The 23,351-nt window shown below is 55.4% G+C and overlaps 8 protein-coding genes across 8 annotated transcripts; 3 read left to right on the top strand and 5 right to left on the bottom strand.

Moving 5' to 3' along the window:
• Positions 1–704: 704 nt before the first annotated feature.
• BP01DRAFT_334027 (ferric reductase family protein) lies at positions 705–3,417 on the top strand (the record flags this gene model as incomplete). The annotated part of the gene is made up of 6 exons (XM_025573143.1): positions 705–1,301; positions 1,353–1,741; positions 1,791–2,023; positions 2,080–2,132; positions 2,184–2,305; positions 2,358–3,417. 6 exons carry the CDS (start codon positions 705–707, stop codon positions 3,415–3,417), a joined length of 2,454 nt encoding a protein of 817 aa, XP_025434509.1.
• A 1,539-nt stretch (positions 3,418–4,956) lies between these two features.
• BP01DRAFT_363004 (MFS transporter) lies at positions 4,957–6,494 on the bottom strand (the record flags this gene model as incomplete). Its single annotated transcript, XM_025576246.1, has 2 exons — positions 4,957–6,154; positions 6,205–6,494. 2 exons carry the CDS (start codon positions 6,492–6,494, stop codon positions 4,957–4,959), a joined length of 1,488 nt encoding a protein of 495 aa, XP_025434508.1.
• Positions 6,495–7,248: 754 nt separating this feature from the next.
• Positions 7,249–8,868, bottom strand: BP01DRAFT_379710 (Zn(II)2Cys6 transcription factor; the record flags this gene model as incomplete). The annotated part of the gene is made up of 4 exons (XM_025577166.1): positions 7,249–8,065; positions 8,114–8,238; positions 8,286–8,569; positions 8,616–8,868. 4 exons carry the CDS (start codon positions 8,866–8,868, stop codon positions 7,249–7,251), a joined length of 1,479 nt encoding a protein of 492 aa, XP_025434507.1.
• A 514-nt stretch (positions 8,869–9,382) lies between these two features.
• BP01DRAFT_334018 (cytochrome P450) lies at positions 9,383–11,311 on the top strand. The gene is made up of 4 exons (XM_025573142.1): positions 9,383–9,545; positions 9,597–9,747; positions 9,810–11,064; positions 11,125–11,311. Exons 1-4 carry the CDS (start codon positions 9,407–9,409, stop codon positions 11,158–11,160), a joined length of 1,581 nt encoding a protein of 526 aa, XP_025434506.1. The 5' UTR covers positions 9,383–9,406; the 3' UTR covers positions 11,161–11,311.
• A 70-nt stretch (positions 11,312–11,381) lies between these two features.
• BP01DRAFT_363001 (uncharacterized protein) lies at positions 11,382–12,338 on the bottom strand (the record flags this gene model as incomplete). Its single annotated transcript, XM_025576245.1, has 1 exon — positions 11,382–12,338. The coding sequence occupies one exon, from the start codon at positions 12,336–12,338 to the stop codon at positions 11,382–11,384; it is 957 nt and encodes a 318-aa protein (XP_025434505.1).
• Positions 12,339–12,758: 420 nt separating this feature from the next.
• On the bottom strand, positions 12,759–19,162 carry BP01DRAFT_150786 (MYB DNA-binding domain protein). The gene is made up of 2 exons (XM_025570629.1): positions 15,021–19,162; positions 12,759–14,945 (listed from the first exon to the last, which is right to left on the bottom strand). The coding sequence occupies exons 1-2, from the start codon at positions 19,050–19,052 to the stop codon at positions 12,792–12,794; spliced, it is 6,186 nt and encodes a 2,061-aa protein (XP_025434504.1). The 5' UTR covers positions 19,053–19,162; the 3' UTR covers positions 12,759–12,791.
• On the bottom strand, positions 19,163–19,679 carry BP01DRAFT_150785 (uncharacterized protein). Its single transcript, XM_025570628.1, has one exon. It carries the CDS (start codon positions 19,582–19,584, stop codon positions 19,273–19,275), a length of 312 nt encoding a protein of 103 aa, XP_025434503.1. The 5' UTR covers positions 19,585–19,679; the 3' UTR covers positions 19,163–19,272.
• Positions 19,680–20,690: 1,011 nt separating this feature from the next.
• Positions 20,691–21,874, top strand: BP01DRAFT_379706 (deoxyhypusine synthase; the record flags this gene model as incomplete). The annotated part of the gene is made up of 2 exons (XM_025577165.1): positions 20,691–20,921; positions 20,987–21,874. 2 exons carry the CDS (start codon positions 20,691–20,693, stop codon positions 21,872–21,874), a joined length of 1,119 nt encoding a protein of 372 aa, XP_025434502.1.
• Between the last annotated feature and the right edge of the window lie 1,477 nt (positions 21,875–23,351).

Below are 23,351 nucleotides of genomic sequence, written 5' to 3'. Positions count from 1 at the left end.
TACAAACCATGACTCAACGCAGCAGCAATAGTCGGAGACATCTAAGCAGCCTCTCAGTCATCTGATGGGTACATGAACCTGTTTCCTGAAACCGTGAGGGCATCTCCCGAAAGGAACACGTACCTTGCGAAGATGGGGCCTGAAAAATTCAAGCAACCGAAAAAAGTGGGCCGCCCAGTATTTCGGGACCATCTCTGCCAAGACCTTGTATACGTCGTCCCAAGGGTTCCTGCCCAGTGATGGGTGCCTGAATGCTTCGAAGTGGATCTTATCAGATTGATTGATTATCCCACCCTCCGAATTATGAATCAAGCCTTGCTTCCCATATTGTAGTGGCGCCTTGTGGATGTTGAGATTCTGTCCTAGACAACAAACAGAAATCTCGATGGTGTTCGCACAATTAGGAGGTTTGTCACCAAGGAAGAGACCTCTTAAACGCCACTTATGGGGCCAATACGAGAGAGGCAGTGGAAAGGCCGCCACCATTGATTCGTTTCTTCTTGAGGCCTCCGTCGGCTATATTCTCCAAAGGATGTTTTCCACAGCGCTACACATATCCCACCAATTGCCACGCATACAATGGATGCAAAGGTCTAGATGGCAGGCGCATCGGCATAGAAGTGGAATCTCTCCTGGGGTGTAAAAGTAAGCCAAAACCCCAAGATGTTGTCAGTCCGTGAGTCCCTCGTGCATCAGCACGCAAGATGAGAGTGCCAATTACCCTTCTCTTGATCCTCGCCTGGACGGGTGTTCCCGTCCTTGGGGAAGGGTTCACTATGTCTGCTCCTGAGCTTGCGGACTACTGCTTCTATGCTGTTTACGAATCTTTGAGCTCGTATGCATATCTAGGAGCTACTACGACCAGCTCAGGCTCAGGCTCAACTAACTCCACCTCGTCTGACTCCTCGAGCTCTTCCAGTACCGTTGTCAGCATACTACATGGCTCTTCAAAACGGGGATTTGCAAAGAGAATAGCCAAAATGGCCAAGCGTGGTCACCATGGCAGTTCGTCCACCGGTGGTTGCACCAGTCCAGTAGGTGTCATGTCGTTGTACGCCAGTGCAAAGTCGTGGTGCAACCAGAAGCAACTGGAAGCCGCGATCCCTTACTGGCAAACATTGTGTGAACAAAACAGCGTCAGTCTCATCAGCATGACTGATATTATCGCCAACACCACCGACTCTTACATAGCCTCTTTGCCGATCATCGACCCAGAGACCAACAGCACAACCACAACCGGCACCATTGAGAGTCCAGTCTTGCTCAGCCATTCGTACTACAAGCGGGCTTACAAGTCTTACGTACGTCTCTCTGGGGGATTGATGATTGACTCACTGACCTGAGAATAATAGGTCACACACGACTATGCACACAGCAAAGACATCCGGTATGGTTGGGGTCTCATGGGCTACTGGGCTGGTATTCTTGTTCTCGGCATGATCGTCAAGGCCTGGAAAACCATGCGGGCTCAGCTCTACACTCGCAAGTCAGGGGTTTCTGAGAAGAGCGGCTTCTACGCAGCTGGTCGTTCATCTTGCGCCCCTGTGCCAGCTGTTACTCACTTTCTTCGGACGTACCTCGTCATTCCGGCCAGTTTCGCCCCGGGCTTGACCAACCACCAGCAGCTCAAATGGTTCCATACTATCCCGAAGCGATTGGATCTTCTAATCGTCTTTGGTTGGTGGGCTGTGTGTGTTATTCTATCATGCGTCGACTACCAGAGTTTCAAAGGGAACATCCAGTAGGTCCACCACTTCATGGATATCAGAAGAATGTCTAAGAAGATACAGGACGCCGAGTCTCTCGCAGCAAAATTGGCAATACTTGTCTGGTCGTACTGGAATTCTGTCCTACGCGTGTCTTCCTTTCCTTTGGCTCTTCGGTGGACGCAACAACATCTTCCTCTGGGCTACAGACTTCAATGTTCAGTCCTTCAACATCTTCCACCGCCATGTTGCCCGGGCCTGCACTATTCTGGCGGTGGTCCATTCAATCAACTACACAGTTGTTTTCCAGGTCTACGGTCGGTAGTTTGTCCTGATGTGATTTCGCAATCGAGCTAACAGATTGGCATGACAGAAGGCAGATATCATACTGCACTGAAGCAGAACTACTTCTACATGGGCGTTGTGGTATGTTTTCGTCCGCGCGGAATTCGCGATAATAAGATTAACATGTCCCAGGCTACAGTAGTAATGTGCGTTATGCTCTTCCAGTCCGGCACATGGCTCCGCCGGAGATTCTATGAGACCTTCTTGATCATCCACGTTCTACTGGCCATTCTGACCATCTACGCTCTATTCCGGTAAGCTTCCTCGATTGGCCTTCCGGTAGCTTTCGTTATGAACAACAACCAGCCACACCAGCTTGAACGGAACCGCCCACAACTTCTACCTCTGGCCCATGGTCGCCATTTGGGGCTTCGACCGCGCAGTCCGCTACCTCCGCGTGATCTACTGCAATTGGAGCGTTTGGGCCGGCAAAGGCTTCGTCAAAACCACCTCCTCCACCGTAACCTACAGCCCCGCCAGCGATCTGATCCGCATCGAAATGACCCCCGCAGCCAAGGGCCTCACCCCAGCGTCCGGCCAGCACTACTACCTCTACCAACCCAGCACCCTCCGCGGCTGGGAGAACCACCCTTTCACCCTGGGGTGCTACAATCTGTCTGGTCCCGAGCCCAAACTCACCTTCTACATCCGTCCCTATGACGGCTGGACCCGCCGTCTCCGCGACCGGTGCCGGTGGGCCGACACGGGCGCCCTGGCGATCACACCACGCTTGCTTCTGGAGGGGCCCTACGGCCACCAGGCGCCCTTGCACACCTTCGACACTCTCCTTCTGATTGTCGGAGGCACCGGTATCGCCGCGGCGGTTCCGTACATCCTCGACCACGTTTCCCGCCTGGCCGCACCAGCCAAGACCCGCACCACGAGGATCCACCTCGTCTGGTCCAGCCGTCAGAGACAGATGTTCGATGAGATCTGCTGTACCGATCTGGCCACTGCGCTGGAGTGCCCGGACATCCAAACGACGCTTTACTGCACTGATAAGCGCAGTATGGGCGCGACGACCACTGTAGTTGCGGACGAGGAATTCGCCTCCTCCGCCGCCCCGCCAATCCAGGCCGTGGACACAGAGTCGAAGGAAGTCGGGCCGGTTATGCAGGATTCGTCGAGCCAGGAGTCGCAACCTATAAAGGTCGAGCATCTCGGTCTGGAGCTGTTCTATGGCCGTCCGGATATCCCGGCCACTGTCCAGGCCACGGCGGAAGAGGCGCGGGCGAGTGTCTCCCGCTTGGCGGTGTTGATGTGCGGTCCGGCCGAGATGGCGGATGCGTGTCGGATGGCGGTTTACTGGGTGATGAAGGGCGGGTTCCGTGACGTCGAGTATTTCGAGGAGGCGTTTGGATGGTAGAGCCTGAGTTGGAGGGATTGCTGATGGCGTGATACCCTTGTTTCATACTCTTGCATGAAACGTTGCTTAGAATTAATGAAAAGTTCATTACTTGTTTAGTGGCGACTTGTTCCCTTCGGTAGCCCTCTTCTCTGTGCTGTAGAGCGTCGTACATGATCGAATGTATAACCCTGCTATTGCTCTGCCAGGCGAAAGAGATACACACGCGTTGACTCGAAAGAGTATACCACTGCAAGACCCAGTCTCTTCCCCCTGAAATCTCCTCAATGATAAGGTAACCAGCAATCCCAAGCCCTCACCAACCTACAGTTCTTGGCAATGCGATACGTGTTCGTACATCGCGCGTTCACCGCGTCTTTGTATCTATACCAAACTCGAGGGAGAGGATGATAGTGTGGGTTAGGGTGCTATCATGATGACTCACAGAGAGGACATACATCTGGCTAGGTGGCAGGTGTGTTTGACAATATATGTGGTTTTCAAATTGCTTGCCAGCAGTCGCACAGAACTCAGAAGAAGGCCATAGCAAGTCATTATTGTCATAGTGTAGTTTCTGGCTGGCGGTTCTGCACCGTGGGCGGCGAAGGGGCGCTCGGAACGATCTGCAAGCCTTAATTTAACAGCCACTAAAAGATCTCGACTTGCCGGTCGAGACGGCGACTTCAAGTGCCTGCTCGCCATCAGGGTCCAACAACCGGCGACTATCGGATGAGTAACTTATAGAAGTCCCGTGTCAACGAGGAAGTTGAAGACGGCGAGGCAGCCGCGAGTGGTTCGGGGAAGGAGGTGTTGACAACCCAGATGATCCGAGAGATTGAGTCCCACGGTCACTCAGCATTTGTATCTCTGTGGTACGACAAGAGGCGACGACACTGGCGAGTAACGGTCTTCCGATGCATCGGCTGCGGTTGGATCGGTTTCCGCTGTTGGAAGATCATCCGGCTGGTCGCAGTTGGGGAGACACTCTGCGGCATGAGCGAGCAGTAGCTCGACCACGTCAACATGGCCACACAGGCCGCCCAGCAGATGGCAGTCAGAGGGTCGTTACTGATTGACTGGGAAATATTGGACTGGGTCAAGATTCAAAATCTTCTCGATGAGTGTGACTCGGAGTGTGGTTATGATCCTGACTCAAGTGATCTGATCATGGTGGTTAGAAGAATGGAGCAGGAAGGGGGTTGTTTTGCAAATTAAGTTAACTACTAGTAAGTTAATGGGTGGGACTTGCGCTTATCTGATGAAAAATGGCACTGGCCTCAATTCGCTGAGAAGCCAGTGAATCCCTCTCAACACCGTCAATCCTACCACCGTTATCCTACCTACGAATCTTATGTTCTCCAGTTTCAGGAAGGCTCGTTTGGCGTATGCGAAGAGAATAAAACTCAATTGTAGTGCTGTGGATGTATACCATCATGCTATGCACGAAACTCTGCATAATAAAGAAGACAAGCAATTATATACTTTTCAATGATGCAACTCCCTCGTATGTATAAAATCATCACTCCCCCAATCTATCCGTCTATTACAATACAACCCTGACTACCCCTTGAACGGCGCAAATCGCGACATCGCCCGCAACCGCTTGCCATACACCATAAACAAAAACGGCACCGGGATCGCTGCCGCGGCCACACCCCCCAAGATCGACATGGCCGGCCCGACCCCCAGACTGTGAAACATGGGCTGCGAGAACAACGGAAAGGCCGCCGCCAACACGCTCCGCAGGAACGTATTCGACGCCGTGGCGGATGCCGCGTAGGGTCCGTACGTATCCACCAGGAAATTAATGCACTGGCCGAAGATAATACAAAACCCGCAGCCAAACATGCCGGCGGCCACGCAGGGAAGCGCCCAGTGGTACTTCGGGGCGGCGGTCCAGCCGAACCAGAACAGGCCCGCCGCGAACAGGAACCCACCGACGGCCATGGGCATGAGACGGCCCTCCGGCACGGGCTTGCCGCCGCCTCGGTCGTAGATGCGGATGTAGTAGGGTTGACCGACGAGGATGATGAAGGCCGAGGAAAGGAGCACGCCCACAAAGAGGGCGATGAAGGGGAGGGTGGCGATCACCGGTTTCCATTGTCGGAGGTCGTCGAAGACGATCGGGAAGACCTCGAGGGTGAGGTAGAGGAGGGCGTAGGTGAAGGACGCATACAACGCGATCACGGTCACCATTGGTTCGCTCACGAGCATGATCAACGGTCGGGAGAAGTGCTTGGTCACGATGCTGTGCGCGTCGACTTTGAGGTGCTCGTGTGGGTGGTAGAGGTCCGCGTTGCCGGTCTCTTTGCGGAGGCGGACGGCCTTCTTGTGCAGCAGCACCGGGCCGTACACTTCGGGCAGGCAGAAAAATGTCACCGTGAATACGAAGAAGACAAAGATTGCTTCGATGTATTCGGTCCAGCGCCAGCCGAGAGAAGGATGTGAGACCAGCGCTGCCCCGATGATCGGTCCCATCGTGGGCCCACCAACAACGCAAATGGCGTACGAGGTCGAGGCAATCCCCCGCGCTCTCATATGGAAGATGTCTCCGAGTGCAGCGGAGACATTACTGACGGGCGCAGACCCGAATAAGCCGGCGAAATACCGTGTAATCAGCACAGAAGCAGTGTTCTTGCTGGTCGCGGTGCCGATGCTAAACAAGCCGAGGCAAAAGACAGCAGGGAGCATCGACCAGCGACGACCCCAGAGTTCGGAAATCGGGGCCCAACACAGGGGACCGAATGCGAAACCGAGACTATCCTTCGTTAATTTATTAATTCCACGAGATCGGAGAATGAATCATACATGTACAGCGACGTGGCCAGGATGCTGACCTCCTTACTAATCTCAAGGTATTCCATTAATTCTGTCTGCGCAGGAGATATGATACTCGATCCCAGACTGGCACTTAGGGCCAGCATCCCTAATTGGAAGGTGATCCAGCATTTGTACGCCGTGGAGAAGTTTTGCGGATTATGGGGGTCATTCTCCTCCCATCGCACCAGGTTAGGGTCGACCGACGATACTGGTCTGGCAGCCTTTTCCACATCACTGGGCTGCGTCGTCGACACGGTCGTTCCAGGCACCACCGTCATGCTGCGTCAAGCTTCTGTGTTCGACATAGGTTCATATTTTTCCTCACATTCCAGGCGACGCCAGGTTCGATCTTTATTGGGCTTGCCACCGGGTCTCGGCACGGCGAGTGACCGAGGGGTCCCTCTTAGCGTCGGAGGTCCGAGTCGGAGGTGTCCGATGAGCCAATCATCGCGTCATAAGAAGTCAGTATTAGTCAAGGCGACTTAGCGAGATGCTGCTGACGACAGAAAAGGTCTGTGCTGATTTCTCCTTTTCCTTGCCCTTGTCCAATGACTTTGAGGAAAAGAATCTTCTATCTCGGAGATAATGTAATCATTCTCGAGGTCCGAGTTCCGAAGACGGGTGGCTCCGTGAGAGCATTTCTCCTTGCACACACTTTCACAGTATCACTCGTTCTGTCCAGTCTCAGTTTCAGTCACCTTTTCCTTAAACTCTCATCCGTTTTTACCCGCGTAACAGCCAATCACGCCCCGTTCCGACGCCAGAAATAGGCGCGGAGCGGAAGCTTGGCAAATACTGCTTATCCCAACGAGCAGACACGGTTATTGCACGTCAGGTCGAGCTTGGCGCTTGGCGTGGAGACCAGTTACCTGAATAGCCCACTCAGCTCGCAAGAGAAATCGTACCCTGCTTGAAGGAAAGTGTAGATGGAACTAAGCTGAGATCATCAGACGTTCCACACTTTACTTGACATGTGCCGAGAAACCGTTGGTTAGTACTAAGCGAAAGACTGTGCATCGAACTTCAGGCCGTTTAGTCTTCAAGTGCCGTTGTCTCATACAATGTATTGGGCATGTGCATGGCTTGTAACAGCCCTTCATCAGCATCGCTCGACGAGACACAGACCGCCAGATCGAGCCGGTGTACCAACATGTCTGCTGCATCGTTGAAAACCACATCCCAGTGCGGGCGGAAAATGGCATCTCCCTGCGGTGTGTCAAACCATAGGACTCTCTTGACTTTGTCCATTGCGTCACTCATATTCCACAGCTGTAACGTTCCTGAAGCAATCATACTGGCCCTCCCTAAGAACCATTGGTAACGGGCAGGGTCAGTCCCAGTAGCAGCCACCATGCCGATCGTCACGAACCAGACGTCAAGCGAGGTGTGCACACGGGGCTGCCGATCGAGCAGCTTGAGCTGCTGCACAAATCGTGTGACCATCGTGTTCAGAACGACGGCGTGTGAATAGTAGGTCGGTCCATGGACGATGAACATGTAGAGAATGGTGGCGTAGCGTATGCATTCGGTGATTGGTGTTACTGTGGTGTCTCCAGTTGCTGAGAGGAGTAGTCGGTGGATGACGAAACAGGTAAGGTCATGAAGGTGGGTTGGAGGAAATGGTATACTTCGCGCACGTTGAAAAATGTTGCGGAGACGGATGAAGACGTTTTGGACTGAGCTCTCGACGTCGTTTTCAATGATGTCGAAAAAGTCGGTTGTTTTGTCTTCCGGAAGCAGGGACATCGGTGAAACAAACTGCCATTCAGGAATCGGAGGTATACCGTCTCCGACACCGACATCATCCTGAGTCTCAAATTGGGGACAGCCTGTAACAATCATCGACACCCTAGTGGTCGATAAGTATCAATATGGACCCAAAGAGAAGATGGCTTACCAGCTGATCATTCTAGCAGTCAACGGGCTGGTCTGTCTTACGGAACTGATGCCACCCCTCAGGGTGACTAGTTTCTTGACGCCGTTGATATGCATCATCGCGATGTCAACGTTGCCCTTTCCAAACTATGGCACTGTAAGCATGCGAAATCGCACACAAGTTCATCACTTACTTCGATGGCTGCTAGAGTGATGACAGAGTTCATGGTGCCGTCCTGCACAGCCAGTGACTGATCTTCGATCTTGCGGCGGAGGAGCGATACCGAGTCGGTCATGAGGATCTCGGAGCCCTGGAATCCTTTTTGGGCTAGCAGCTCTTCATCCAGACACGCTGTCTGCAGGGAGACGTGGAACAGAGCGGGATCCCCCAGCGCCAACGGCCACCAGGAGATGAGAAAGGGATTGGTAGTGGCGTTCAGATCCAGCGGGTAGTACTGGAATGCGATTTTGTGCAAAACTAGCTAGTGAGTGACGAAACCTTCACCAGTTGACGCGATACGTACAGCTATGGATCAGACGCTGCACGCGCTCCCGGGGTAGACGAGTTAGAGGGTAGGAGTCGAAGGGGTCGAGACCGGGGAACCTGTAGCTGCTCAACGTGGACGATCCGGTCTCCTCCGGCGCCGTTAAGGGTTGATTGGCGTAGACACATTGGACCTTGCGCTTGATGCAGCGCGAGCAGCGCGGGGTGCGGAGATCGCAGCTGTGTTTGTACTTGTAGCATGCGGTGCAGGAACGACGAAGCGTTGGTGACATTGTCGTAGCACGCAGTTCGAGATCGATGGGTTGTGTTGGATGGGGCCACCAGCTGAGGCGTGTTGGTGGAGATAAGCGGAAACGCAATCTAGACTGTGTACGGTAAGTTTAAGGGTCGCCCGGCGGTGCCGAGACTTTGCTTATTCAGGTTGCTGTCTGTGCTAAGTGCAGATGGCTGTGAGTGATGAACAAGAAGCGTCATTATCTGGGGGTTGTCTTTTTGTCTCAGGGGTCATAGCTGGAAGAAAAGAGACGCCAATCTCTGCAGCGTGGTTAGTCAAGATCAGGATGAAGCAGTTGGTTGTTCGTATCGGTACGAGTGGAGGATGAAACACAGTCCCAAAAGAGACTAGCGTCCGAATGTCTTTTCGGGGGCTAGTCCCAATTCGGACCATGTATACAAAATATACGGCTGGCATTTGCATTGCATCGCATGATGAAATCCATCCTCCTTTGATTTCAGGCGCAGATATAAAGCAACGCGGAGATCACTCCTGTCAATGGTCAACTCAGCTCTCTCTGTCTCGAAGCCTACATCATGGCAGACCCCTTCAACGTCACGACAGCGCACCTCGTGCAGTCACCCCGATGGCCTCCAGCTCTATACTCAGCAACTGGCTGGTCTGCCTGGCACTATATCGTGACTGTCATACTAGGCGTGGTGTTTTATGACCAAGGTCGTGGCTTTACCCAGATCATAGAATCAACACACGACTGACTCCTCCCAGTCATGTACATCAAGCGCAAAGGCTCCATCGCCGGCCCAACCTTCAAGATCCCTCTCATGGGTCCCTTCCTCCAGGCCATCCACCCCAAGTTCGATGAGTACCTCGCGCAATGGGCCAGCGGACCTCTGAGTTGCGTCTCCGTCTTCCACAAGTACGTCCCCTCACCACCGAATCCCCCCCCCCTGAGCCACCGCTGACAACTCCGCACGGCAGATTCGTCGTCCTCACCTCCGACCGCGACCTCGCGCACAAAGTGTTCAAATCGCCCACCTACGCAGAACCGTGCCTCGTCCCGATCGCCAAAGACATCCTGGGCCACAAAGCCTGGGTCTTCCTGCAAGGGAAAGCCCACGCCGAATACCGCCGGGGTCTGGCGCCGCTCTTCACCAACAGAGCCATGGCGACGTACCTGCCGGTCCAAGAGAAGGTGCTGGCGGACTACTTCGCGCGGTTCGTCGCGGCCAGCGAGAGCCAGCGCCACGCGCCGATCCCCTTCATGACGCACTTCCGCGAGATCAACTGCGCGCTCTCCTGCCGCACCTTCTTCGGGGACTACATCTCGCAGGACGCGGTGCAGAAGATCGCCGACGACTTCTACCTCGCCACCGCGGCGCTGGAGCTGGTCAACATCCCGCTGACCATGTACATCCCGTTCACGAAGCAGTGGCACGGCAAGCGCACCGCCGACGCGGTGCACGCCGAGTTCGCGCGGTGCGCGGCGGCGTGCAAGGCCAACATGGCGCGCGGGGCGCCGCCGACCTGCATCGTGGATCACTGGGTGCTGCACATGATGGCGTCGAGCCGGTACCGGGCGCGGCAGGCGGCGGGCGAGACAGTGGCGGCCGAGGAAAAGCCGACCAACCTGATCCGCGAGTTCACCAACGAGGAGATCAGCGAGACGCTGTTCACCTTCCTGTTTGCCTCGCAGGACGCGTCGAGCAGCGCGACGACCTGGCTGTTCCAGATCCTGGCGCAGCGGCCGGATGTGCTCGAGCGCGTGCGCGCGGAGAACCTGGCCGCGCGCGGGGGAGACCGCACCCGCCCGTTCGATCTGCCCATGCTGGAGGCGCTGACCTACACCAATGCCGTTATCAAGGAGCTGCTGCGCCACCGGCCGCCGGTGATCTTCGTCCCGTATCTCGCGACGCGGGACTTCCCCATCACGCCCGACTATACCGCCCCGAAGGGGTCGATGGTGATCCCCTCGTGCTGGCCGGCGCTGCACGACCCCGAGGCGTATCCAAACCCGGATGTGTTTGATCCGGAGCGGTGGATCACGGGGGACGCCGAGTCCAAGACGAAGAACTGGTTGGTGTTTGGCGCCGGGGCGCACGACTGTCTGGCCCGGCGATATGTGCCGTTGTCGATGGCGGGGATGATAGGGAAGGCGGCGTTGGAGCTGGATTGGACGCATCATGCGACGGCGAGGTCGGAGGAGATCCGGGTGTTTGCGACATTGTTTCCGATGGTGAGTGTTTGAGCGGACTTTTTGAGGATCGATGGTTGACTAAACTGACGATACGTACAGGACGAGTGTCCGTTGGTGTTTAGGAGGCGGGCTTGAGCGGTTTGGCCACGAGCCACACCCACCATTGCGCATAACTCATAACTAGGTAGTAATCTACACAACCCTAATCCAGACCCCGGACGTTGGATACCAGCAACAACAGCAACAATCTCCGACCCTAACTACGTCCATCAACAATCAAATATGCTCAATCATAATCTAGTTTTAAACTGTACCCTGTTGATCTCCATCCCAACCCCACTAACTCCTACCCCTACTTACTTCCTCCCCGAACTCAAACCCGAACCCGCAACCGGAACCCAATACCGCCACCTCCCCCCTCCTCCATCACCATCTCCATACCTCGACACTGTATCCCCGTGCCCATACATAGAATCCTGATCCTCATCCCCATACACCTCCCAAACCATCCCCCGCTCCAAGATCACAGCTCCCCCGGGATCCCCAGACCCATCCCTCCCGCCCCGCCAGCAGCGACCAACCTCTCCCCGACCACGAATACCGCTCCCACCACCTCCTCCACCACCCCTGCGCCTCTTATAAGCCCTACACAGAAACCCCCACCCCTGATCCCAGCTGCGATCACCTTCCCAAGGCCTCTTCCTGCTTCGGACCCGGTAATCCGAGATGCGGGTGTAGTAGGAGCTGTCCGGGACGAGGAAGGGAGGTTGGATGGTGAGGGTGAGGAGGAGATTATCCTTCTCCGTTGGATGGGATTGTGTGTTGTTGTTTTGTTGATGGTGGTGGGAGGATGGGTTGTGGTTGTAGTTGTGGTTGTGCGGGGCGTGGTTCGGGGTGTCTCTCCGCCGTATGGAGTGATGCTGTGGGGGATGTTTTGGGTGGTGGTGATGGTGGGGTGGATTGTTCTGGTTCTGCTGGTGTTGTTGGTTCTGGGCGTGTTGGTGGAGTTTGTTCGGATGATGGTAACAAGAATAATCGTCGTAGTGGCAGCAGCAGCAGCCCGGTTTGTTGGTCGCTGGGGAAGACTGGGAGCAGGAGGCACGAGGACCGGTCACAGCACTGGTTGGCAAATGCTCCTGATCGTTGGGATAGTTTGACCACCCCGCCAAAATCGTCCACAGCGACAAGCCCCGTTGCAGCCCGTCGCGGAGAGTCGCGTGCTCGTAGCGGCGTCGGGCCAGTCGTCGGCCCTCATAGTAGGTCTTGTCTTGCTCGCAGCGGAGGTCCGATATGAGACTGGGTGGTGAAGACATCACTGCATGCACCACTACTATATTTCAAAACTGGATCAACAGACAAAAAAAAAAAATTTATCTCTTCGTCAAACAGCACCATCCTCAATACCCACAGATACTTATACCGTCTCGAGATATAAGCATCTTTGAGCCGATCGGCACACGGGATGTCATGTTTCATCGACGCGGCTTAAGGGCTCCACTTGATCATCGTCCACGTACTGCCTTGCGTGTCCACAACTTCGACTGCCCACACAACTTTGACTCACTTTCCATGTTAACGACTCCGTATAGTACAGACTACATCTCAGCCACTCTGTATCATAATAATATTGACCCATCATGCAATCATCTACTGTACATTCAACCGGCCAACAGAACCCCCACGAAGGCAAGAAGATTCTAAGATATACAAAAACACCAACCTCCCTCCCCCTCCCCCACTATAGACATATTTCGTAAACCGTGCAGCTATCGAGGATGGGGGGTCAACGGTCCAGGAAGTCCTCCCGCATTCGACCCCTGGCTGTACACGCGATGGTGTCCCGGCGCCCCATGCGGTCCAGGTTCGAGACCCCCGGGTCGTCCTTGCAAGGCGTGCATAGCACCACTAGGTGCATAGCTCAACCCGCCCGCGGGGTTGGGCTGCAGGATCGCCGGCGGCGTGTACGACCGGCCCATCGCCATCGGTTGCGGCCCCGGCCCCGGCAGGCCTGCTGCCCGGGACATCTGACCCTGCGGAGGCGGCGTGCTATGACCGTACGCTACGGTGCCAGCCAGCCCCAGAGCCGACCGGTGAGCCGCTTGTTGATGAGCCCCATTGACCATGGTTTGCACATGTTGCTGGTAGCTTTGATGGTTCGCATGCTGTTGCGCTGACAGCCCCGCGCCGGGCGTGGGTGGCGCCGACGCATATGCCGAGGAGCTGACAGCAGATGGCCGCGCCGGCATCCCCAGGATGTTCGCAGGCGACTGTATGGGCGTGGGTGGTCCCTGTCGAGATCCATATGACGCAAGACTCCCGTTGCGCGGTGTGGGAGAATCAACCGCCGATCGATACATTGCGTTCTGCGCAGCAAGCTCCCGCGACGCAGCCGCACTGGCCTGGGCGTGGGACGCGGGGGAGGGCGCATACACAGGAGCGTGGTAGGCGGGCCGTTGCGTCGCAGCCGGCGAGGGCGTAGGAGCCGGCGACGGTGCAGTAAGATTCTGCAACGAGGAACCAGGCAACGATTGATGAGACGCATACGGCGAATAAGCCGACTGAGAGGCCAGCGATGCAGACGCGCGGCTGCTGGGCTGTGGTGGCGGCGCTTGCTGCTGCTGCTGTGGTGGAGGCCCTGGGGGTTGTTGCCCACGCGGGTCGAACCGTGCCATCCAATCATTATTAGCCGGGCCGGAGGCCCCGGACACAGAGCCGTAAGGTTGATATTCAGCATACGTGCGAGCTGGCGGAAGGTACGGGCTTGGGGCGCCGTAAGCCGGACCCTTCGGTTGAGCCGACAAACCAGGATCTTCGGCGCGGGAAGGTGGCTGCGACAGCGGTTGCAGACCAGCATACCCGACACGGGATGGGGATCCTGTGTGGCTTGCTGGGGTGGATACCTGGTCGGAAGCGAACCGCTTCCGTGGTTGTGGCTCTTCCGGTTCGTCATTGAGAATACTCATGATGTTCGACCGTTTGGCAGGCACACGCGGCGGCTCCGGCGGCTCAAGGGGAGTCGAACCCGGCCGTAGAAGCTCCTTGGGAGGCGATAGGATTGGAGGCTGAACAATACTTGCTGGTTGACCCGGGAGAGTAAAGTAGGGTCGCTGGGAGATCGAGTCGCGCCGGAGAGGGGAGTGTTCAGGCTCGTGTCCCAAAAGTGGTTGAGCGGGTGAGCTGGGCGTCTTTGTCAAGCTCGGCTGTCGAGAGTGAGTCCCGGTAGACATCAACGATGGTTGATGTTGGGGTGGCATGTAAGCAGGCTGCGAGGCCGGGAGGGCTGCTTGTGATGGAAGCAACGGTGACCCATGAATGTCCATGTTGGCAGTCCGGTAGCCCTGAGCGTGGAGTGGGTCAAGACGGGCCATTTCCGCAGCCGACACCGGTGTTTGACGGGAAGACATGGACACTTCCTGAGCATGAGATGCTGGAGTGTGAGTGAGCACTGTCCCAGGAATCTCTCGCCGGTCGTCGGCAAAATACCCCAGACGTGGGCCTTGCAGTCGCGGTGGCATGGGAGCCGAAGCCTGAGCGCGCACTGGTCGCGAAGCGTCATCCCCGCGGATGGGCACCGGTACGGCACCAGCTTGGGCAAGCGGAGGGTAACGCGAGACATTCCGCTCTTTTTCTTGCGCGGGTCGAGTATGGAGAGGGACCTGCTGAGAGGACCCAAGTGGCTTGCTTTTGGGCCCGAGCCGACCTTCCTCCGCTTCAGGCACTGCTACGTCAGTATGAGGTGCGAGAGGCCGGGGCATGATTATGGCAGAGGGGGTGGCTTCGTAGCGGCGCTTCGAGGCGAAATTCGGCACAGGCAAGGGACCAGTTGGTTCACCGCGGGCCTTCTTCGCCTCGGCACCTGCAACGATTTCCTCAAAGTCTTTGTTGCCCGAGTCGATGCGGCGTTGAAAGTAGTTCTTGACCTATACAACACACTTAGCGCGATCGAACACGAAAGGAATCTCCGTCAGAAAAAAAACGACACTGGGAAAACCTACCATGACTGTTGTTTTGGTCTTCATGAAGTTGGAAATACCTTCAAAATCGCGACCGAAATGGGCCAGCAACAAAGGAAAATCGCGTTGCTCGGGCACCGACCAGTAACTGGTGGGCTGCAAGGATCCGTATCCGCTGACTTCAGGCTGCCTGGCGGGGGCGGGGGCTTCGGGCTCGTTGGATTCGAAAACATAAACCCCCTCTTTCTGACGTCCTCGTCCTGATCGCGCCCGTGGTGGAACGTCGCTCGGTTCTTTTTCTTGCGGCTCCTTGCGAACGATTGGAATCTCTGCTGCAGCAGCTCCATCAAGCGATTGTTCAAAGACCTCCGTCTTCGGTACGGGAGTGACTGCAATTCCAACAGGGGGCAATGGTGTCGCTTGAGCAGATTGCTCCAATGGCGTCGGTTGCGGTGTTTGCCGTTGCGATTGTGATTGCGGCTGCGGTTGTTGCTGTTGCTGCTGTTGCTGCTGTTGTTGTTGTTGCTGCTGCTGTTGCTGTTGCTGCTGCTGCTGTTGTTGTTGCTGCTGGGCAGCTTTGCCTCGCCGACCCCCACGGGTGCCACCGCCACTGCGAGGTCCTCGCCTGCTCGGTCTCTCGGTTTGTTCCCCGTCCTTAGCATTTCCACGACGACCGTTTGCATCCGTATCCGCCGATGAGTCTCCGAATGTGGGAGCAGCTGCACGTCGGGGACGACCGGTATCCGTAACGGGCGCGGGCTCTTCTTCCCCTTCGTAGTCTGGCTTGACCACACCCAGATCAGCCATGAGCGCATTCGACTTTGGACGAGCGGATCTTCTGGCCCGACCTCGACGACTCCATCGTTTGTTGAGCTTGGCCTTGTATTTGATCTCTTCCTTGGTGAGATAGTAATGTATAATACATTGCTGAAAGTCACGGCCTGGTAGAGACTCTGCAATCTTGCCCCACTTCTTCGGATGCGCCATGAACGCATCTGTAAAGATCCCGTGTTCCTCTTTGGTGAAGTCGTTGGGAGGTGGAAGAAACCCGAAGACGTCCATAGCGTTGTCAGGGTCGACGATGTTGTTGGTGTCTTTATAAATCCGTGCTTTCACCTCACGAGGTTCCAGCATGTCCGGAATCACAGCCTCGCGGGACAAGTCCGGATGAGCTGTAGCTTTGTTGCCGCGACGCTTCTCAAGCTCCTCCTGCGCAGAGATCTCCGAGGCACGAAGAGCATTTTGAAAGTCCAACTCGCTGTTTCCTTTGTATCGGCGCCCACTTTCAGCACCTGGTGTAGCTGTCACAGGAATAGGAGCAGCGGGTGGCGGGGTCGGTCCCGGCGTGACTGACGTCTTTTCTCTCGCATTGTCCAATTCCCAGACATTCATCCTCCAGGGCTTGTAGTGCGAAAGGTACTCAACCCGGAGCCCGGCATTCTTCTGGGCAATCTCCTTACGTTGCTTCATGAGCTCTCCGCGGAAGATATCCTTGAGCTGCTCGTGGGCTGCTGCATTCTCCTGATAGATGTCTAAATCGGACAATGGAGTCGGAGGACCAGTGTTGAGAAACGGTAGGGTCTCCACAGGCAGTACTTCGGCGGCGGGGACTGTTTCCATGACCTCCTTGGCCGGTAGCTCGTGATCTTCAGCCTTGCCATTGGGCTCGGCGGTGACATCCACATCCATTGCCTCCGGCTGGTCATCACTGGCTACCTTCTCCTCTGCCGCGACAGGCGGAGGGCTTGGAGTTTTCTCCTTGACAGTGGCATGCGCTAGAGCACCTAGTAATTGAATCCGCATGAGCAGTGCTACAATAGTCGGATCTTCAAGCGGCGACGGAGGAAGCTCCGCGCGAAGCGCTTGCATGTCTTTCTCAAAGATACGTTTGCGCTCTTCGAGATAATCTTGCGTAAAGACAATGTTTTCGTCTTCATCTTCGTCGCTAGTTCTGGTGAAATCTGGAATAACCACATTCTTGGGCGCGTCCACTGGCTTTGATGGTGGCGGCTGTTGTTCCACGGGCGGAGGTGACCTCTCGCGGGGTCTTTCTGGTTGCGCCACTAGGGGTGGTGAGGGCGGAAGTTCAAGCTTCGGCTCAGTGGGATCCTTCTCACTGACTATTTCTCCGGCTTCTGGCCCAGAGCCTGAATCATCATTGTCAGTGCGCGAATCACGCCGATGCTCTTCGCTGAACGACAGACTGCGCTCCTTCCCGTCAATGGAATCTCGCTTTGCAGGGATGTTTGAGCTCGGCGCGGTCGGCGGTCGACTGTATCCTGGACGGACCCACTGCTTGTTGGGCTTCGGCGGTCCCCGAGAGACAGACGGCCGCTGTTGCAATGCGCGCGGACCGGTTGGAATCGTTGAGTTTGGCATTCTGGGGGAGGTATGTGCGCCTGGAGACGCCGCACGACCGGCTGCAGACGGTCTCCGCCCAAAATCAACCGTCAAAGGGACTGGTCCTACCTTGCTAGGCGACGTCGCCTCGTGGAATGCCGATGTCTCTTTGGCCACCATGGCTGCTGGCGCAGTGGGGGGAGAAAGCTCCGCCACCTTGGGTCCACTGGGCAGAGGGGCAGCAGGTGGTTTCGAGACTCGTGCGAGGGGCTCGGACTTTGCGGGAACATCAGTGGTATCATCACGGCGAGTATCATCCCGTCGGATTCGTTGCTCGAGAGGCAATTGAGGTGCCCGCTCAGCCTTCGGAGCCGTTGGAGGAGGCCCTGGGACCCGTGGTAGAAGCTCGGGGCGGTCCTTTTCGGCTTTGGCAAGGGGGGGTGGACTAGGGGCTAACTCGGTAGCCGGTTTGTCGGCCGTGACTTCAGGAACTGATGCAGAAACCGACCCAAATGCGGGGACTTGTGGTGCGGCCGGGGGTGAAGACCGCTTGACGGGCGCAGCTACTTCCTTCGGTGCCTCTGTACGAGATGCCGGTGCCTCAGTTCGTTCAGGCTCGCGACGGACATCTCCTCCAGCTAGCTTGCTTGGTGGCTCCGGCACAGGGATTTCGGGTACCCGCTCGAGAACTGCAGGGGTCGGTTGCGGTGCGGGAACAACAGTTGAGGCGGCAGATATACTCGGTATCCGGTTGGGATTTTCTACACGGTTGGTCGGCGGATCACGCTTCCGTTGATCCCCCGGTCGGTCTCGATCCTCGCGCTCGACGCGGCGATCCAAGTCATCTCGCCGCTCAAATCTTTCTCGTCGACTTTCCATTAATTCACGTTCTCTTTCCCGTTCTCGTCGATCAATCTCACGGTCGCGATCCAAGGGTCCTCTTTCTCGTTCTCTTTCGCGGTCACGGTCGAGTATGCGGTCTCTATCTCGTTCACGATCACGCTCACGCTCTCGATCTCGATCTCTCTCCCGGTCGCGGTCACGTTCCCGATCCCAACGGCCGTCGCGAGATCGACTTCTGCGTCTGAAGGTGTCGCGATCATCCAAGTATTGCATCCGGCCTCTGCCGCGTCCTGCTTCCCACTCACCCCGACCCCGCCCACGGAGGGGAGGACCTGTCCGCACATGGTGACTACTACCCGCTGGAACGTCCGGCACAGCCGAAGATACAGAAATCAAACTATCACGAGAGCCGCGTCGCATACGGACGATATCTGGGTCTCGACCAAGGGGCTCTCTGATATCTCGAAAGTCGCGAGGTGGGGGAGGAGAGCGCGAACGACCGCGTCCAAAGCCGATGCGGGATTCTCGAGGGTCAAAGTCGCGATCGCGGCGAGTCCAGTCCCGGTCTCGATCCAGGTCGCGGCGAAAAGGTGGCGGGCCATCACGGGCATCTCGAAAGTCTCGGTCTCGGTCTCGATCGCGATCTCGAACGTCTCGGTCTCGTTCGCGGAATTCTCCTCGGGCGGTGTATCCTCGGCCACGACCGGCGAAAGAAGCACCGCGAGGCGGATCAATCAGAGCTTTAGGACCTCGGGGCGGTTCCCGCCCCAAGGGAGGGATATTAGCATCGTCGGACCCTCGGGGTCCTGCCGGCGGTCGACGGTCACCGAAACGCTGCGGAGAACGGTCACGGGAGTTAAACCCAGACGGCGGAGGGTATCTTTGAGACATCACCAGGTCATGCTAGTACACATGAGACAAAGCAACCCGGCAGAATGCCTGCGACAGGTTAGTCAAGGTGGGATTCTCCCAATGCAGGATAAATAGGTAGCACAGAATGAAGCTATGGAGGAAGAGAAAGGGAAAACCAGACGAAAACAAAGGAAAAAAGGAAAGAAGAGAAAAGAGAATAGATGAATGGAGGAATGAGAGGTGAAAGATGAGACAGAACTCAAAAAGAGCGGGTTGAAAAGACCAATTGACACAGCAGCAGTAGTAGCAGCGGCAACAGCAGCAGCAGCAGCAGGACGAGGGACGAACGACGAACGACGAACGATCGGGCGGTGCAGTGGAGAACACGTGATGGCCCGATTGAAACATGGATGAGGAGAGCCTGAGCCTGAGCCTGAGCCTGAGAGAGGAAGGAAGAAGTCGAAAAGTGCACGGGCCAGGAACCAAAAATTAGGTAATCAGCTAAAAAAGGGAATTCCAGTTCAATCCACCTTAGCGCGGAATCGGATCCCAATTTGGCACCATCCCTCATGCTTAGCGGCAGCCACGGTTGGCGCCGATTGTTTCAGCCGGGGGGGCAACTTTGCTGGTGGATCGGGGATCACGCAGGCGGCAGACTGAACTGGAATCCAGTGAGAGGGGGAGAAATAGTCACCACTCGACCATGGAGAGAGTACATGTATCGTCTCAGAGAGCCGCGAATAACAAAAAAAAAACAAAAAAAAAAAAAAGAAAAAGAAAAGAAAAGAAAAGAAAAAAGAAAAAAGAGCAGAGATCCCCATTACCTACCTCTTCTTTTGACGGACGTGACTGACTGGCACTGGTCGCAACAACAACGTGCCAAGGTACTGAATGCACTGCAAGGGAGTGGGAGCTGGACAGCAAAAGTCCTCGGTCTCGGAACGCGCCCTTGAGACCCCAGTCGGGAGAACGTGTTACAACCGGTGGATGGAAAGAGGATTCGGTGGTATTTTGCGACGGGTGACAGAGATAGCAGACAGCAGTAATAGTCGGAGGAGGAAGTACTGAGTTGAAACTGGAAGGAAAGGCTAGACTGGCGGAATGAAGATTATGATATGATCATGGAAGAGATGAAGGGAAGAAAGAAAGAAGAAATGGAACTGGAACTGAAACTAGAGTGAGTGACTTGGAGATGAGCGTGTCTGATGGGGGGGTTGCGGTCCAGTGGGCAGTCCAGCCCGTCCAGCCAGTCCAGCCAAATGGAGCCGGAAGCTTCAAGTGGTCGGGGACTGGGCACTGCAGTCCACATTGAAGGACTCTCTCTCTTTTCTGAAGGGCCAAGGGGGAAGAGGGTTTTTACTGGCTGCTGCCTCAGGTGTCAGTCACTGCACCCTTCAAATCTTTGCCCCAGGCATCTATGCAGCCGCTGCCAGTTCTGCCCAGTGCCAGCTGCCAATTCCCGCCTGCCGCCGGGCATTTCCTGCATCCCCCGCCATCCGCTTCAAAGCAGAAAAAAAAAAAAGTGTCAAAAAAAAGGCTATTTATCTCGGGAGGCACAGCCCGCTTCTTTTTATTTATATTTCATTCGACGTGATCACGACTGTCAGTACCTATCCCAGTTCGTTGTTTCAATCAATAAGAGCGAATCAGTGCTGTCCCTTTCAATTCTTGCAAACAATGGCTTCAAGCAACGCCCCCGCGGCTGTGAATGCACCCCCCTCCTCTGTCACCAATGCAGTCTTGGTCGCATCAGAGCCAGTACCAGAGGGGACGCACAAAGTGAGCGGTGTCGATTTCGATCTTTTCAAGGGCAGGGATATCACTGTTGCAGAATTGGTCGACAATTTGAAGTATACGGGTTTCCAAGGCAGTGCGGTCGCAGACGCCGCCCGCATTATTAACAACATGGTAGGGCCTCGCCCCTTATGATGATCATATAGGCCTCCTCACTGATCAGGACCGAATCTCTACAGCGAGCTTACCGCCATCCTGAAACCGGTGCCAAAACGACCATCTTTCTCGGATACACCTCCAACCTGATCTCCTCCGGCCTCCGTGATACCATCCGCTACCTCGTGAAAAACAACCATGTCTCGGCCATTGTCACAACTGCCGGCGGTGTGGAGGAGGATTTGATCAAGTGTTTAGCTCCGACCTACATGGGCTCCTTCACCACACCTGGCGCAGGGTTGCGGGCCAAGGGATTGAATCGTATCGGCAACCTCATCGTCCCTAATAGCAATTATTGTGCCTTTGAGGATTGGCTAGTCCCGATCTTGGATAAGATGCTAGAGGAGCAGGAGGCTGCGAAGAAGAAGGCATTGGAAACCGGTGACGAGGAGGACGAACTGCACTGGACCCCGAGTCGCATCACCGAACGCCTGGGCCGTGAAATCAACCACGAGGACTCGGTGCTTTACTGGGCCGCCCGCAACAAGATCCCTGTCTTCTGCCCAGCTCTGACGGACGGCTCCCTCGGAGACATGCTCTACTTCCATACATTTAAATCTTCCCCGCAACGGCTGCGCGTAGATATTGTCGACGATGTGCGCCGGATCAACACCATGGCGGTTCGTGCTGCTCGTGCCGGTATGATCATTCTCGGAGGCGGCGTCATCAAGCATCACATCGCGAATGCCTGTCTGATGCGCAATGGTGCGGAGCATGCCGTCTACGTGAACACTGGTCAGGAATTCGATGGCAGCGATGCGGGCGCGCGCCCGGACGAGGCCGTCAGCTGGGGCAAGATCAAAGCCGACGGTGAGTCGGTCAAGGTGTATGCGGAAGCTACAGTGGTCTTCCCGCTCATCGTGGCCGCTTCGTTTGCGCGAGTAGATGCAGGCAGATCAGATGCCGTTTAGACCCAAAATTGATGGTTGTCACTGCGTAGACTTCGATTATTTGGCGCGACAGTATTACCCGATTCGTGCCTGATCCTCTACTTAGCAGTACTCAACCAGGCGAATTTCTCGCTCGTTCGAGGCCTCCTCCCATGGAGCAACTCTTGGCGGATGGTCGAAGAGCTCCCTCCTATCTCGGCCCCGCGTCAACACCGGGAGTCCACCAGAGGCCGATCCAGGCGTGGCGCTACAGTCCCGCTAACTACCCCACCCATTATGCGGCCAGAGGAGGAAATCTAGAAGGGAGGCAAATCGGACGAGCAGCTCCGAGGGTCAGGGACAGAATCTGCACGGCAAAAGACGGCAACCCATTGAGAACCGGAGGTTCGGGAGGAAGGCTGTTGGATCGGCAGAGGGGCAAAAAGTTTGCGTGATGAGGGGGAAATTTGGTGGAATGGCGAATGGCACAGATTGAAAATTGCTGGGCCGATGGAGCGTTCCACAGTCAATCATAGCAAGTCGAAAAGGCCCTCAATTAAGCTGGGTGTTCTATCCGAGACTGTTGCCACCGGAAGGTGACTTGCCTGCGGTTTCCGAGGAATGGGGTTGAAGGGCGGGCCACTGCACAAAGAAATCAATGAAAAGGAATTCTGTAAAAGTGATAGTGATCAATGAAATCGAACTGCTTGAAGGACATTTTCTTTGGAATTGGATGTGTTTGATTTTCACCTAATTAGAGGGAGAGGGAGGGGGAAGGGGAGGGGGGGGGCAGGCAACCCAGAATTGACAGGTCAGTTCCTGGTGTGTTGTTTTCCCCGGCTAGTTCGGTCGATCAATCGCAACAATCGATAAGGATAGGCACATACAGTAACTGTACGAGATAGTGAGGGGAGGCGGTGGATTCGACAATTGTTCCGTGCTTCGTCCCAACGAAAAAGAATGGTTGGTTCAGTCCACACAAGCTGGCGGTGCGAAAACAATTGATTTTTTTTATTTTTTTTTTTTCTTTTTCTTTTGTGATTTTACAATCTTTTCCCACTCTGATCCATCTCAATATCCTTTACCCGAGAGGGAAAAAGTTGGTGGCAAGAATGGACGGGATGGAGACGGAGGTTAATAATCCGGGGGAAGAAGAAGCAATCACAAAATAACCAGCGGTGAGCGCCGCGTGATTTGGCCGCTGCATTGCCGCCTCATCCTCATCCTTTTGCCATTGGTTCCCTCCTCGTTGCTTCTTCTGACTCTTCTTCCTCTTTTTTCCAAATTCTCTACTTTCTCCCTCTTTTTCCTTCTACTCCGTACCTTCTCCCTCTTCTTCTATCCTTCTCTGTGTTTTTGTTCTTTTTCTTCATCTTTCCCCATCTCCCTTTGCGGGTTGGCATACCTTTTCTCTCTCTCTATATACTGGTCTATATACTTATCTATACATCCCGCACTGTCTTCCCCGGATTCGATAACGCTCGATACAATCTCTCCGATAACCACAAAAGCAATAGAT

The sequence above is a fragment of the Aspergillus saccharolyticus genome (assembly GCF_003184585.1).
Source record: "Aspergillus saccharolyticus JOP 1030-1 unplaced genomic scaffold BP01scaffold_4, whole genome shotgun sequence".
Classification (NCBI taxonomy): Eukaryota; Fungi; Ascomycota; class Eurotiomycetes; order Eurotiales; family Aspergillaceae; genus Aspergillus; species Aspergillus saccharolyticus.
The sequence above is the reverse complement of the archived record's forward strand: the minus strand, read 5'-3'. Positions and strand labels throughout refer to the sequence as shown.